At 45.2% G+C, this 16,447-nt stretch overlaps 1 protein-coding gene across 1 annotated transcript in view; it reads left to right on the forward strand.

The window, feature by feature from the left end:
- Window positions 1-3: 3 nt before the first annotated feature.
- Window positions 4-16,447, forward strand: part of B4GALNT3 (beta-1,4-N-acetyl-galactosaminyltransferase 3) — a 91,863-nt gene continuing 75,419 nt past the window's right edge. The window contains exon 1 of the mRNA XM_029954577.1: window positions 4-172. Within this exon, the coding sequence (XP_029810437.1) occupies window positions 4-172 (169 nt within the window). The remainder of the gene's footprint in view (window positions 173-16,447) is intronic.

A 16,447-nucleotide genomic window follows, 5' to 3' on the forward strand; every position in this document is an offset into this window, starting at 1 on the left:
GCCATGGGGAGCCCCCGGGCCGCGCTTCTCCTGCTGCTCCTGCGCCCGGTCAAGCTGCTGCGGAGGCGCTTCCGGCTGCTGCTGGCGCTCGCCCTGGTGTCCGTGGCGCTCTGGACTCTTTATCTGGAGCTGGTTGCGTCGGCCCAAGTTGGTGGGAACCCCCTGAACCGGAGTAAGTAGCACCGGGGGGGACGGGGAGGGCGCGGAGGTGGGAGGAGGCACCAGAGGCGGCCCCCGCGTTGGGGAGACCCGCCTCTCATCCTCAGACCCGATTTCCAACTCAATTTGGTGTCCAGGTGCCCGATGCCGCCCCGCTGCCTACTCCGGGAGAGAAGGGGGTGTGGGGGCCGGTCGCCGAGCTCCGAGCCCAGGCCTGTCCGCCCGGGCATCCTTGGGGCTGCTCGCTGCTCCCCTAGGAGGACGACGGGGAGAGCGGCTCCCGCCCGGCCCGCGGGAATGCCTGCCGAAACGCCGGGCACCTCCATCCTGCGCTCTAGGCTCGCAGTCCCCTCAGCCAGAGAAACGCACGGTCCACGGGCCGGCTGGGGATCTGTGCCCCCGGTGCCCTCGGCCGTGTCCGCCGAAGCTGCGCGCTCCGTTTAGCGCGGCCCAAACTTTGCTCAGCGCCTTCTCTGTGGCTCGCCCCGTTTCCAGTCCTGCTGCGCTTTCTGTCGGGTTTTTTTTAACCATACCTCCGAGACCCCCTTACTTCCCCCTTCCCCTGCACCGCTCCCCTCCCTGGCCCTTCCTCTTCCTTACTGAGCCGACCCTCTCCTCGTTCTGGCCGTCCGTCCAACTAGTTATCCGAAGCTGCGGAACCTGCTAAACTCTCCAGACCTTGCTCATGGAGAGACCATGGGCACGGTGGACCAGGCAGTGGTTTGATTTCCTTCTCCTCTTTTTAACTTAGATAAAGCCACTTAATTTTTCTGTGCCTCAGTTTCCTCCTAGGGAAATGGGAGGTCAGGGCCTCTTTCTCGTTTTACTTCAACAGCCCTGGCTATCCGAGGTCATTTTCAATGTACCGTTGATGGAGCTAACAAAGTAAAACTCCAAAAGTGTCAGGGACTGTTAAAGGACAGTAATAGCAGGTAAAAAAAGAGTGAAGGAACTCCCAGATGAAGAGGTCCCCTGCCCAAGCCTGAGGAGTTCTAGCACATTGTCTTCCATGCCTTCAGTTCCCACTTTCAGGAAATTGTGAAGGTGTGGTGATGACTTTGGTGGTGAGAAGGTGCTTGGACAAGTCCTTGTGTCAACTGCTCTGCCCAGAGTTGGGTGTGGTGCTTTGTCTCCTGCAGTGGCCAAAGAGAGGGAATTAGGTCAGTAATTGAGCTGGTTCAGGGTAGAGACGTGTATTTATGGCAGAACCTCTCTGTTGAAGTAATTCTGGCTGTGAGTTGGGAGACTGGGGTTCCAATCCTGGTTCTGCCACTAACTAGTTGGAGGATCAAGGGGAAAATGACAGTTTCTCAGGTAGGAGAAAGTTGGACTCCATGATCTCCAAGGTCCCTTGGAGTCTGGATGCTTAGATTATGTGATGTCTCCTGCTTGCGCATTTCCAGTGCCACAGAGCTCGGCACATCATGAAGAGGGCTCTGCTTAGCCACAGCCCCACAGCTCCCAATAGTAGAGTTCCGATGACCAGAATTTGTTTTCCCATAGCTCAGTCTTCCCTCCCCAGAGCCTTGTTCTTCCCTCTGAAACACAGAGTGAGCCTACTCTTCTATACTGTGGCCACTCAGTCCCAAGTGGGCATGCCCAGAGGGAGTGTGTGCAGGTGGGAGGCCCTGGGAAGGGATCTCCCTTCTCTCCTCCTTGGGACCCTCTTCTCAATGTAGCCACCATTTTGTTAATGTGGTAGCCAGTGGGATCCCCTGCACAGGTTAAAAACAGAGGAAAGCTGTTGCTTTGTGACCCTCAAGTTAGTGATGTCCCTTCCTTCCCTCCCACTTCCCAATGCACTTTTCCCTTACTTCAAGTGTGCTTTCTCCTTGGAGACCAGAACTAGTTTGCCATCGTCATAATCTCATACCCTGGCTCCTAATTTCTTATTCCTCTTGTGTTTCTCTTCCTTAGCTATCAATTCTTGTGTCTGTTTGATTTCCCTTCTAGATGAATCTTAATTCTAACTGGGTTGCCTTTTGGGTTTTTTTTTTTTTAAGATTTTATTTTTAAGTAATCTCTACACTCAGTGTGGGACTCAAACTCACAACCCTGAGATCAAGAGTCTTCTGCTCTACAGACTGAGCCACCCAGGCACCCCTCTGACTGGGTTTCTTTAATCTTTGTTTCCTTTCCCAACGACCCTCCTCCAGAAAAATGTTCCTAGCTTCCAATTCAGCAACGTCTTTATTTCTCTGACCATCATTTAAAAAAAATATTTATTTTTGGGAGCGTGCAAGCAGGGGAGGGGCACAGAGAAGGGAACAGAGGATCCGAAGCAGGCTCTGCACTGACAGTCTGACAGCAGTGAGCCTGATGTGGGGCCTGAACTCACCATGAGATCATGACCTGAGCTGAAATCAGACGCTCAACCCACTGAGCCACCCAGGTGCCATACTAACCATCTTTTTTATATGTTTATTTATTTCTGAGAGAAAGAGTACGAATGGGGGAGGGGTAGAGAGCGAGGGAAACACAGAATCCAAAGTAGGCTCCAGGCTCTGAGCTGTCAGCACAGAGCCTGACATGGGGCTTGAACCCACAAACTACAAGGTCATGACCTGGGCTGAAGTTGGACACTCAACCAACTGAGCCACCCAGGTGCCCCTAACCATCATTTTTAATGAGAGTTCAAACCTAGGTACTGATGGGCCATTTGTTTCTTCTTCTCGGCCTCTTAGAACCCCAAAACCTATCTGCTGTGTGGAGTGTTTTCATGCTAGGCTGTCTCATTGTATTCTTTTTTTTCCTGGACTTCCTTTAGGAATGAGATTTAGACAGTGGCTGTGGTTTCTGGCTCCTTGTTTCCCAGCCTTCTTTGTTTTTAAGAAGTCTGGACATCTTTCATCAAAGTCCTCTCTTGTCCTATAAGTCTTACTCCCAGCTCAGAGCTGTTCCTCTGGAGGGAGAGCAGGGGAGGAAGACTTTAAAAATACAGGTAAGGAAAGTCTTACTAGCATTCCCTCCTTTACACCCTGGCATACCAACAGCAACCAGGGCAATAAAACTTCCCTCCCAGGACTGCATCCATGGCCTTGACCACAGCAGCCAGAGTCCCATCTTGGCTCTGCTTCCCAACAAGCCACGCTGCCTCCTTCTCTAGCAAGCCCTGCCAACTCAGTCTACCACCGGTCTTCCTGTCATCTGTAAGGCCAGCCTCCTTTACCAAGAACCTTTCATTTGCCTGTCCCTGTGTGTCGGGTACATTGATCTGATGTTGGAAGAAGCGAATGGAGAAATGGCAGTCACAAACTCCAGGGTGGTAAAGTAATGACAGGGGAGCATGCTTCCTGCTTCATCTTCATGGAATAACCCAGTAGTTTAAGATATGGACGATGTGCAATTTGGGCTCCATATGTAGAAAGAGATACAACCACAAGTGGAGTAACCTTAGAGAAAAACAACCCAAATCTTAAACAGATAGAAAATGGGTCCCTTGGACAAAAGAATTAGAGCTGTTCACTCACTCATTCAAAGAAATACTTATTTAGCCCATACCTTGAGCGAGACATTGTGCGAGGTCCCTTAGATGTAATGATGACTAGGTTATGGTTCTGCCCTTGCAGCAGCTGTCTCTCTAGGGAGAGTTCAGGTGCATATACAAAAATAATCATAATATGAAACAATCATTAAGTTTTACAAATAGAGAATCTAGATGTTGCTGTGACACTTCTGGAGATGGGATGTGGCTCTTTCAAATAATATTTCATGCAAGTGATGACATTTCAGGAGATCTTGAGGAGTGGATAAGATGTTAATGGATATGGAAGGAGAAGGCTATTCCGGGCAGAGATCAATGTAAACAAAGACCAAGGAAAAGTTAATGTTCGGGAATGTTGAGCATCTGGGTTTGATGAAACAGAGAGTAGGAGGGAGAATATAGGATGGTGCTATATTATTGAAAGACTTTGAATAACAACCTCAAAGACTGGCATTTATTCTGTAGATAAGAAAAAGCAGTTGGAAGTTCTAGAATAGGGTAGGTAGCATTGTAGGATGGAACCGGCAACGGTAAAACAGTGTTAAGATACTTTAGTATGGATGATGCCTGAACTGGGTCCTGAAGGTCCCTTGCTATGGCTGGCATTAATTAACCCTTTAGCTGCTGAGTCATGAAGCTCTGCTGGGGACAGGTCAGGGTGGTAGTGGGGCATTCCGAGGGCTTGGGGCACTCACCGTATACCAACATGTTCTTAAGTATTTCTGTATTTTAATAACTGATACGACTGTACTGGTGTGTGCCAGCTGAAAAGCAGCCCTGGGAACAGACTATTATTGGACCTCCATTCTGGCAGGTTTTAACAAGTTATACCCATTTGTTCAGATTGGATTAGCTAAATCCTGCCTGAGGGCAGAGGTCTGGACTAAAATGGTTTCTAGGTTCTTTGCTCTATAATTGACCTACTGCTGGGACTAACTTGTTGCTGGAGCCAAGAGATTGCATTTGGGCGCAGAGCCAGGGCAGAATGATAGCATGCACCAGCCTCTTTCTAGATCTCACAAGGCCGGGTCTGCTATGTCTCCATTTTAGTGCCAGGTTTACCTGCTGAACCTCTAAGTGTTCTCAAGTCCAGGAATTAATCGGCTTTTGCTGCCTTAAATCTGTCACACATCTCTCTGGTTGGCCTTTGTGATCTCTGATTGACTTTGAATGGGGTGAGGTAGGCACGCCCACAGATGTCAGCTCCTGGGATCACCACAGCCATTCTGACCTGGAAAGGATACAGACCCTCCAGTAACAGGTAACTCAGCGCAGAATAGTAATCGGAGATGCAGGCAGGGAGAGAGGGAGAAGCAAATGAGACCTGTGTGTGGGCAGAAGCGAGGATGGCGTGGCTCAGGGTTGACACTCAGGCAGAGGTAAGTGTTGATGGGAGGCACAACTGCTTCCTGCCCCCTGGGAGGCCTGGGACCATGTCTCCTGCTGCGCTGGCCGGACTGCCCTTCATTCCCGTGGCACCTCTAATTCCTGCTCCTGCATCCTACTTATGTCTCTTTATCCTGCCATCCTGGTTACCTGACTGCTGTGTGCATCTTCAAATCACTGTCCAATTCTGGGTCCACACTAGGCACTTGAATAAATACCTCCTGGTTATGGATGGTAAGCTCTGAATTTCCAAGCACCTGATATTTTCCACTGACAGATACTGTGTTTATCAGTGACCAGTCCAAGAATAGAACCTAGGAATTCTTTTTCCTTGTACTGTAATACATATAAACAACAATAACCTTTCAACACATATGCAAAGGGTAAGAATTTAGCCATCAATGCTGTTTTATAAGTGTGTTTTCTTTGGACCCAGTGTTGTCTATACCTGGAACGCCATGTGTGACGGTAGGAGACCTTACCCAGAGTTGGCATTTCCTTTCCCTGGTCTCTTCCGTTCTCCTTCTGACATGACCAGGCGAATTGCAGCAACACACCTCGCCATCTCTCCTGCCCCCACCAGCCAGGGACCCTCAGTCCAAGTCGAGGGCCCATTTGCCTGCACAGGGGCACTGAGGCTACTTCCCACGCCCTGTCCTGGGAGTTGTTCAGACACCCTGCATGGTTATAACTGCTTTGCAGCACCAGGTCTTCTGAAGCAACTGCTTCTGTGCTGGTTTTAGGAGCTGCTGGTACTTGTACTGCAGTAATTTTCCAGGCCACAGAGCCTGGTCTTGCCCTCTAGTGCTGAGCTTTATGGAGCAGAGCAGAGCAGTCGCCATAGCAGAGTTTGCTTTGGAAGGGGGCCTAGAGCTGTTCTTGGAGTCCTGTTCTGTACCGAGTTCCACCAGTCTCAAAACCTACCCTTTTATTTTCCACAAACACTTTTACTTATATCCAAGGATGGTGAGGTCTAAATCAGGCCAACCATACAGTTTGAGCTGTCAGACCCCTTTAACCGTGTGATCCACAATTAATAGATTTATATGTTACCTGATATAAAAAAAATACTACTGGAAGAGGTGAGAACAGTTTGGATGGTGTATATAAAGGGCGTTGGGCTGAATGTGTTATTTATTCTGAGCAAACCATGATGGATAGCTCTTGAAGATTTTGCAGACTTTTAGGTTCTAGCAAGTGCTACTTTCAGTGTTAGAAGTATACATGAGACAAGCAAGAATGAATATTATTTTTATCTTTGTGATATTTTTATATGTAATTTATTTTTTATGCTAAATTTTAAAAAAATTTCTTAACTACTAACCAACTTTAAAATTTTTTTAAAGTTTATTTTCAGAGAGAGAGAGAAAGTGAGTGTATATGAGCACGTGCGGACAGGGCAGGGGCAGAGAGAGGGACAAAGAATCCCGAGCAGGCTGTGTCTGCACTGTCAGCACAGAACCTGACTTGGGACTTAATCCCATGAACGGTGAGATCACAACCTGAGCTGAAATCAAGAGTTGGACGCTTAACAGACTGAGCCACCCAGGTGCACTTAAACCAATTTTTTTAAACCAATTTTTTTAGACAATAAGGATACAAATTGTCCTTGCGGTTCCTGGGTGTGTGTGTGTGTGTGTGTATGTATGTTTTGTTTTGTTTGTAACTTTTTGTTGAAGTATCTTATATGTTCAGAAAAGTGCACATATAAGTGTATGGCTTGAATTTTCACAAACCAAATGTGCCTGTGGAACAAGCACCCTGATGAAGAAACAGAATATTACCAGTACCCCAGCAGCACCCCTTGAATTCCCTTTCAGTTACTATCACAAGGACATTGATTAACTTAGCTTATTTTTATACTGTGTGTATAAAAATATGTGCTTTATTTTAAAGTTAATATTTATGATTATAAAAATAATGCATGTTCATTATACCAGATGACAGCTGTGTATTTAGAACACATTAACCCCTGTAAAATAACATTTTTGTGCTGTAGGCACCCCAGTACAACTGATATAACTGCTTAAGGAATGGCCAATGAAGACCAAGAACCTAAGTGCTATGAGATATAGCCCTTTGAAACTCACCCTTAGGGGGCACCTGGATGGCTCAGTCGGTGGAGTATGTGACCATGATCTAGGTGTTGTGGGTTTCAGCACCAGATTGGGTGGTGAAAGTACTTAAATATAAAACCTTTTTTTTTTTAAGTTTATTTATTTATTTTGAGAGGAAGAGAGAAAAGGTTTGAGTGGGGGAGGGGTATAGAGCAAGGAAGAGAGAAACCCAAGCAGGCTCTGTACTGTCAATGTGGAGGCTGATGCAGGGCTTGAACTCAGGAACCATGAAATTATGACCTGAGTTGAAGTCGGACACTTAACCGACTAAGCACTTAGGCTCCCTCAAATCTTTTTTTTCAATGTTTAAACAACATTTTTTAAATGTTTTTTTAATGTTTACTTAGTTTTGAGAGTGGGCGCATGTGCAGTAGTGGGGCAGGGGCAGGGAGCAGACACAGGGATCTATAGCAGGCTCCGCCACTGACAGCACAGAGCCGTTTGTGGGGCTCGGACTCGAGAACCGCAGCAAGATCATGACCTCAGCTGAAGTCGGTGCTTAACTAACTAAGCTACCTGGATGCCCCAAAAATAAAGTCTTAAAAAAAAGAGAGAGAAATAGCTATGTCTTTTTTTTTAATTAGTTTAATTTTTACTGGCCATATAAACTGTATAACCACCAGGTATTTTCCTTTATGTTGGTTACTAGAAGACTTTAGAATTCAAATTTCAGTTCACCTGAAAAACGTATAAAAGGCTTTGTGACCTGTCTTTGATATCAACTTTTTGCCTATACCTTTATTTTGCCTTTGTACCCCACAGTGACTTCTAGTTTGTCATATTCTATGATTCTTGTAAACCACTTTAACTTCTTCTGAAGCAAAGGCATAAAAGAAATCAATACAAGTGCTGTGGTATATATAAAAGCATGAATAAGAAATTAAAAATCACCTGTAATCCCCCTACTTTGACGAAGAGATTGTTGAAAAGAAAACAATAAAGTATAGTAGGCTGTGATAACCAGATGCTGGATTCTGGAGTGGCTTAAACAAGAATTCCAGATAAAAAAGCCAAAGAAAACTTTCCCTGATCTTTTTATAATTTTTGTCTTTAGCTTATTTAGGTGTTGAAAAGTTGAATGACATTCAGAAATAAATTCTCACCTCTTTATGAGTATCATTAAAAGCTTAGAATTTCCTGACAGATGTTAGGGCCTGAGCCAGTGTCTGTGAAAACAGTGACAGAAATACAAGGAAAATTCAGTAAAACTTGGGGCACCCTCTCACTACTGATAAAGCAAGTAAGGGGACTGGTCAGCAAGGCCAGGGAACCTCAAGCGTGTATGCCTACCCTGCTGGACCAATGGTGAGACCGTAAACATGAAGACCTGTGGCCACTGCCCAGACTGCTGGCTTATGGGTGCATAAAGTCACAACTATGAGAGATCCAGACCTTTTACTAACAGATAAGAAAACAGGCTTAGGGGCGCCTGGGTGGCTCAGTTGGTTAAGTTTCCGGCTTCGGCTCAGGTCAGATCTCACGTTCGTGGGTTTGAGCCCCGCGTCAGGCTCTGTGCTGACAGCTAGCTCAGAGCCTGGAGCCTGCTTCAGGTTCTGTCTCCTTCTCTCTCTGCCTCTCCCCCTCTCATGCTCTGTCTGTCTCTGTATCAAAAATAAATAAAACATTAAAAAAAAATTAAAAAAAAAGAAAACAGGCTTAGGGAAGAGATGTTATCTGCCTCTTTTACCAATTTCATTCATTCATTCATTATTTATTTGTATTTTTACAAATTTGAGACAGGGGGTGAGAGCCTTCGCAGGGGAGGGGCAGAGAGAGTGTGTGTGCCTGAGCAGGGGAGGGGCAGCGAGAGAAGAGACATAGAATCTAAAGCAGGCTCCAGGCTTTGTGCTGTCAGTGCAAAACCTGACCTGGGGCTCCAACCCACAAACCCCAAGATCATGACCTGAGCTGAAGTTGGATGCTCAACCAACTGAGCCACTCAGGCACCCCTAATTTCCTCTTTTAACCTGTGTTCTTGGGGTGCCTAGCAGGGGCTATACATGTATCCTACTCCATAGCAGGTAGAGTTGTGCTTTGCGGCATCAGGACCTGGGAAAAGAGCCCAAGGAAGGGGAAAAGAGACAGAAAGGTGGAGTGGTTACAGAGAAATGACATTCCAAACAGACCAAGGACTTTATGTATCAAGTCATATGTATTTTTCAATTTTTATTTATTTTGCCAATGTCGAATGGCTGCAGAGGTGATTCATTTTAAAACCTAAAATGTTTACAGAGCATTTGCTTTCTTGTAGGAGACTGAGTGGAGTAGAAAGCATTGATAGTTCCTGGAAAAAATTACAGACTTTGAAGACAAGGCAGGGCTCTAATCCAAGCTCTGTTACTCACTAGTTGCAGGACTTTGCATAAGGTGTTTAGTCCTCTTCAAGCTTCATCTGGGTGGCAGGGGTTATAATGCATTCCCTGTAGAGCTTTTCTTATGACTAAGTAAGATTTAGTGAGCCCAGCACATATTAGGCGCCCAATTAGATTTAGCATAAGCCTTGCACATGTTAAGAGCTCAATGAATGTTAGGTCCTGTCACTTCCCCTGAGAGTTTATACAGTCCTGTAGGAATCAGAAAATGGCTGGACAGGCAGGAATGGATAGATACATTCCTCAGCTAGCCCTTTGCCAGCGTTTCTTCAGCATCTCAGTCCATAACACAGCTGTGCCCAGTCCTCAGCAGTCAGTACCCAGGCCATCCATGTCCAGCACCTGCCGGCCAATACATGTTTTTTAACCACCCTTATTTTTCTTTGGTGGTATTCAGCACTGCCTCCATCGATCCCCATCCTGGTCCAAGATTTGCATTAGCGGGTGGGAGAGATGGGTTAAAGGTCAAGGATTTTGCTGAAAATGAGAGATATGTCGGAGATGTGTCAGGGCACACAAGCTCTGCAGTTGGGGAGCGTAACCTGTCACTCTGCTGCATGGCCCTGAGCCACTCGGGATTTCTGGGGCTGGAAGGCAGGAACCTAACTAAATTATCGTAGTTTAAATCCTAGCTCTGTAACTGACTTATCCAGGGTCCTTGGGCAAGTGCCTTTTCTTTTGAGGGCTTGCTTCATGATCTTTGGAAGGTGATGCCTTTTTCAGGAGTAGGTTTGGAACCTCTCTGGTGTCACTAAGGGGTCAAGGGGACAGTCAGTCTTTGTCATTCTGGCCCTGACCTTCCGTGACTCAGTTGCCTGAACTGAGAGGTGGCAGCTATCCCAGTGCTTCTGGCTGCTTGGTCTCCAAGGTCATTTCTGACAACATGGTCTCCATACAAGCAGTTGCCTCAAAGATTAAAGGCCTCTCTGCTGAGATCTTCTTACAAATCCTCTGATCCACTCCTTTCCACCCTGCCTGCCAACCCTGGGTTCAAATGGATGCATGTAGGCATGTGCACGCACACACCCTCCCCTCCCCAAACAGCTGGCCTCCTAACTCTGCTCAGCACCACCTCTGAGTCAAAGATTGGCAGGAGGAATGAGGACATTGAGGGTTCCCTCATGATTTAGGGACAGAACGTTAATGGAGCATCTCAGCTCCTGGTTGCTTTTTTTGTTTTGGCCGAGTTGAGGGCCTGGAAAGAGGGAGAGGATGATGGGGAGCAGATCTCAGGTGAGAGCTTCCAGGAGAAGACGGGAAACCATACAGGCCCAATGAAGGGTAGAGAAATTGAGAGAGAGGCATTGCCCCCACTTTCTCATTGATTCAATGACTATATTTTTCAAAGCTATAAGTTTTATTTGGTTGTGCTTCAAATTTGGTTCCATTTAAAATACTATTTAAATACTATATACTTCTGTTTTTAACAACTTAAATCTATTTTTTATAATCCATTACCTAAAGTTATTGGTTGCCCCAAACTAAGAGGCTGTCAGAGTGTTAGTATCTGCTTGCTGCTCTGGTGTTCAGTTCATTTTTTTTTTTAAAGTATGCTCTATGCCCAGCATAGGGCTCAAACTCACAACCCCAAGATCAAGAGCTCTACCGACTGAATCAGCCAGCCACCCCTCAGTTCATTTTTTGGCCCCTGGAGATTTCCCTTACTTTATGGAATGCTTAACTATGTAAGTAAAAAGAAGCTTGTTATATTTTGTCCAGCATTTATCGGTATTTCACTGTATTTCCCAAAAAGGAGTCCTTTGGCTTGAATCTTTAAGACCATTTCAAGGCCAATAGCCTGTAATTATTGGGAGTTGTATGTATAAGCAAAGGTTTGAGGAATATTGCATAAGCTAGGTAAATGGAATGAAATTCTGTAGCACAGAGGCTCACACGATATAAAGGAGTTGAGGTTGGTACAGCAGTTGTGACATGATTGTGGAGTCTCAAGTGCCAGGTTGCTGAGTTCAGAGTTGATGGGGAGTAACATAGATTTTGTAAATTTTTATTTTTTTAATGTTTGAGAGACAGAGTATAAGCAGGGGAAGGGCAGAGAGAGAGGGAGACACAGAATCTGAAGTAGGCTCCAGGTTCTGAGTGTCAACACAGAGCCTGACATGGGGTTTGAACCCAAGAACTGTGAGATCATGACCTGCTCTCAAAGTCAGATGCTCAACTGACTGAGCCACCCAGGTGCCCCTAGCTTTTTTAAAGCAGGGATTTGATGTGATGAAGACAGTGTTTTCTTCTTTTCATCCACTGATTTTACTTTGACCCTTCAGAGGTTTGTTGAATACCTTAGGTCCTAGGAACTATGATTATAGGTAGATTAAACTGTTGGAAGTTTGCAGGATGGGCTGAGATAGAGGAGCCACTTAGGTAGTTATCACAGTGACCGAAAGTGTGGGCAGTGAGTGTCTAGCTGAATAGAGTAACAGAGACTAGCTGAGACCTGTCAAAGGAAGAAGTGATGGAATCTGGTGGTAAAGTTGATGTAGAAGGTGACAGAATGTTGGGTTGTAGGTTTCACACAAGGTTCTCTGGCTGCACTGCGATGATCATTTTAATTGAAGGCAGCCCTGCACCACCAGCACCTCAGATGTTCTCATGAGTAAAAAGTGCTTTCATTTCTCCTTAAACTTTCCCCTCTAGGGCTTCAATTTTGTGCTGGTCCTGCAGGAGAATACAAAGGGACAGGAGACATTCATTAAACAAATATATATATATATATACACACACACACACACACACACACACATATATATATATATATACATACATATGTATATATACATATATATGTAAATTTTAAAAAATGTTTATCTTTGAGAGAGAGAGAGAGAGACAGACAGACAGACCATGAGCAGGGGAGGGGCAGAGAGAGGGAGACATAGAATCCAAAGCAGGCTCCAGGCTCCTAGCTGTCAGCACAGAGCCCAATGCGGGGCTCAAACTCACGAACCATGAAAAATGACCTGAGCTGAAGTCGGACTTTCAATCGACTGTGCCAATCAGGCGCCCCCATTCAACAAATATTTATTGCACCCTTGATATGTGCCAGAGGATGTTCTAGGTTAGACTACTGAAGGGAAGCAGAAATTCAAAGCCTTTGCTGTCATCGAGCTTACATTTCATGAAAAAAAGATAATAAACCAATAAATCAACAAAGTAATTTCAGATGGTGATTAGTTCTTGGAAGAAAATGAAGCCTGGTGATGGCACAAAATTTCTGGGCACAGGGGTGAGAGAGGAGACTAGCTTGGAGAATGAGGGAGTGCTCTGAGAAATGACTTCCCTAAAATAGACAACTAGGGGTAGAGGACATGCTTGAACACAAACTGAGAGTACCTCAGGAATTTAGAGAATGGGAACTGGGTGAAAGAGGGAAAAAATGTAGAACAAAGTCATTGCTCATTCTCAGGTTGAGCATCTCCTCCTTACCGCCTCTCATTGTCCTAAAAACAATGTCCTCCTTCAGCTCCCTGGCACAAAGAGAGTCAGCCTTAGACTCAGTTTTCCACTGGGAGTACCTGAGAAAGAGGGGCTAGTCAAAGGCTCTGTCTGGACCTGAGGAGAAGTAGTAGTGGTTGGTTTTCCTCAGTACAGACTTGGATCCCAAAACCAGGATGGGGTAGAGGATGTCCTATCCGCGGTGCAGCTGGAATCAAGCTCTGTTCCCCTTCCCTCACGGCTTTTTTTTTTTTTTTTTTTTTGCCTCCATTAGTGCACTTATCAAAGTCTGCCTTGCATCAGAGTTATTTATGTCTGTGTTTGTCTTCCCCCATGGGATAGTGAATTTCTAGAGTGCTGGACTTGGGCACCCCCCCACCCCCTTTGTCTCCCTAGTGCAGAGATTTTTAACCTTTTGTGGCTCACATACCTTGTAGAATCTTATGAAGAAAGTGGATCCTCTCCCCAGAACTTTGCTGCTCCCTTGTATGTTTGGCATGCTATTTTGGTGAGGCACACAGGCCCCTGACACCTATCCATGGGTTCCTAGTCAAGAATTCTGCCTGAGTGCTTTGTCTAATACCTGGTACATGGAAAGTTCCCAGAGTTTGATTCATCTGGGGATATCCTTCCAATTAAATCCCTTTACTGTAGGTGCAGGAGACAGACGTTAGGTGGGAGAAAGAGAGCCAGGAAGCAGTCCCACTGGTAGGAGATGGAGAAGAGCGTGTATAAACTCTAGAAGTAACCATCCAGAGAGCAATAGCTTCACTGCCTCTTCTTGTCCTTGGAGAACCAGAGTTGGTATCTCCTCCATGTTGAGCTGGTCTTCTTCCAGACTCAGAACACTGCTGTCCAGTCCCAGGATATTCCTTATGCTTGCTTTTTCAAAGCTCTACCTGTGCCTTTAACCCCGTCTCTTCCCTGAATCCTGCCTTATTTCCATGCCAGTCAACCTTAACCGTTTTTGGAATTTCTCTTGTACTTAAGTTCTCTGAAACTCAAAGTTGATTTTTTTTTTTTTTTGGTTCTTTAAATATTTTCTTTTATTTCTACTTCATCTGGGTTGGTCTTATGTACTCCAACTAGGGTTGCCAGAGAAGCCAATGATGGCTCCAAAAAATCTGGTCATGGCAATTTGCTTCACCCTCCTCACAAGCATTGATGGAATGCTTGGAAGAGGCAGGTAGCGAACTTGGCTTGACTTGGCAAAGGCTTCAGGTGTCCATATTTCCTCCAGATGGACACAGCCATCCTTCCTACCTTAACTTTTGAGGTTGTTGTTGTGTCTTCCATGCCTTCTGCCAGTGTCTTTACTCCTCCTTTTCTTCCTTCATCATAGGATAGTGGTGAAGAGAAACTCCCTGAAGTCAGACTACTGGAATTTGAATCTTAGCTCCAACTCTCAATAAGCTGTGCTTTAGCAGATTACCGAGCTTCAATATTCCCCAGTTACTTATCTGTAAAATGGGAATATTAATAGTTCTACCTCATTGGGATTTTGTTGTGGCAGTTTAGTGAAATAATACATAGAAAGTACTTAGAAACAGTTCTGGATACATAATGTTTAATAAATGTTAGATACTAGGGGTACCTGGGTGACTCAGTCCGTTAAACTTCTGACTCTTAATTTCTGCCCAAGTAGGGACCTCACAGTTCATGGGTTTGACCCCTGTGTTGGGCTCTGCACTGACAGTGCGGAGCTTGCATTGGATTCTCTGTCTCCCTCTCTCTACCCTGCATGTGCTTTCTCTTTAAGTAAATAAATAAATACAATAAAAAATGAATTAATTTTAAGATAAATGTTAGCTGCTTTTTAAATTGTCATTATTTTTAAGTTATGATTTTTAAAATCATTTAATAAGTTTCAAAGCCCCTTTGTTTATCTTTTGATTGGTTTTTAGGACCTGTCTTTCATATCTCCTAGATAATTTTAGGGCAGAAATGGATCTCGGAGATTTTTAAAATCTGAGATGGAAAATACCTGCATTTCTTATTCTAGGCCAATGGCGGACATTAAAAAAAATTTTTTTGATGCTTATTTATTTTTGAGAGGGAGAGGGACAGAGTGCAAGTGAGGGAGGGGCAGGGAGACTGCCCTGAGGGAGACACAGAATCTGAAGCAGGCTCCAGGCTCTGAGCTGTCAGCACAGAGCCCGACGCGGGGCTCGGAGCCACGAACTGTGAGATCATGGCCTGAGCTGAAGTTGGATGCTTAACTGACTGAACCCCCCAGGCGTTCAATGGCAGACAATTTGAAGAGACATGTAATTCTTCCACTGAGCCCAAATAAGGTCTCAGAATCTTTTTCAACACAGCTCTGCAGACTGTCAGTATAAAGTGATTTGAGTCGTCTCTCAAAGTGTAATCTGTTTGCACAGCCTCCTCATTTCACCGATGGAGAATTTAAGTTCTAGAGAGTTTTCAGCAGTCTGCCTGGAGAATAGTGCCGGGCCCGGAACCCCTGGTGCCTAGCAGTGCTCTTCACAGCATGCCCCGCTATTACTCATTCCCTTCTTGTTTGCGCAAAGTGCTTTCTTAGAATGCCTGAGTTTCATGAGGTCCTTTTTTTCCACCTATCCAAGCAGTCTGACAGTGTACAAAGCAGGCATATAACCCATCCTCCACTCTGTTTAGCTTTTCTTGCCAGTGAGCGAGCTGAAGTTATTGTCACCTGCCTGGGGTGCATCATGTACCCAACTCAGCTGCTGTTGGGGTGACTTGTGGATTTTCTGACATTTCTCCAGTGACACCCTGCATCGAGATTGATCACTGAGGGTAGCCTGCAAAGAAGCTCTTGTTGGTATTGAATTCTCATATTGCAAAGGTAGCCCAATATGCAGTATTTCTCAATCCAGCAGGTCCTTTTGTTCCCCACACCGTCTCATCCTCAGATCAGCTCATTCTAGGAAGAAGTGGAAAGCTTCTTTAAAAAAAAAAAAAGGCAGGTGGGAGCACCTGGGTGGCTCAGTCAGTTAAGTGTCTGACTTTGGCTCAGGTCATGATTTCATGGTTTCTGAGTTTGAGCCCCACAGTGGCTCTTTGCTGTCAGCATGGAGCCCGCTTCAGATGCTCTGTCTCCCTCTCTCTCTGCCCCTCTGTCGCTCACATGCTCTCTCTCTCTTTCCCTCTCTCAAAAATAAATAAACATTAAAAAAAAAGGCAAGTGGGCTCATGATTTCCTATCTTACCCTCTTGAGTTGAGAAGGGATGGAGAAGAGGAATAGATGAAGTTGATTTTAAATCAGAAGAGTCTTGAAACACATAAATCATGAGATCCTTTGGTAGAAAAGTACATATTTAAAAAAAATGTCATCTCCTTTATTCTCATCTTGGAAGAAAGATACAAGCTGATGAGGGCTGATGTTTTCATAATCCTAGTTTTAGTTAGCAAATGGAAGTCTACGACTAGCAATTCTATGTGGGGGTAGAAGATGAAATGGATGAGAAATTGAAGAACAATTGCAGAAAGGTAGGGG

Source organism: Suricata suricatta, chromosome 10, assembly GCF_006229205.1.
Source record: "Suricata suricatta isolate VVHF042 chromosome 10, meerkat_22Aug2017_6uvM2_HiC, whole genome shotgun sequence".
NCBI classification, from domain to species: Eukaryota; Metazoa; Chordata; class Mammalia; order Carnivora; family Herpestidae; genus Suricata; species Suricata suricatta.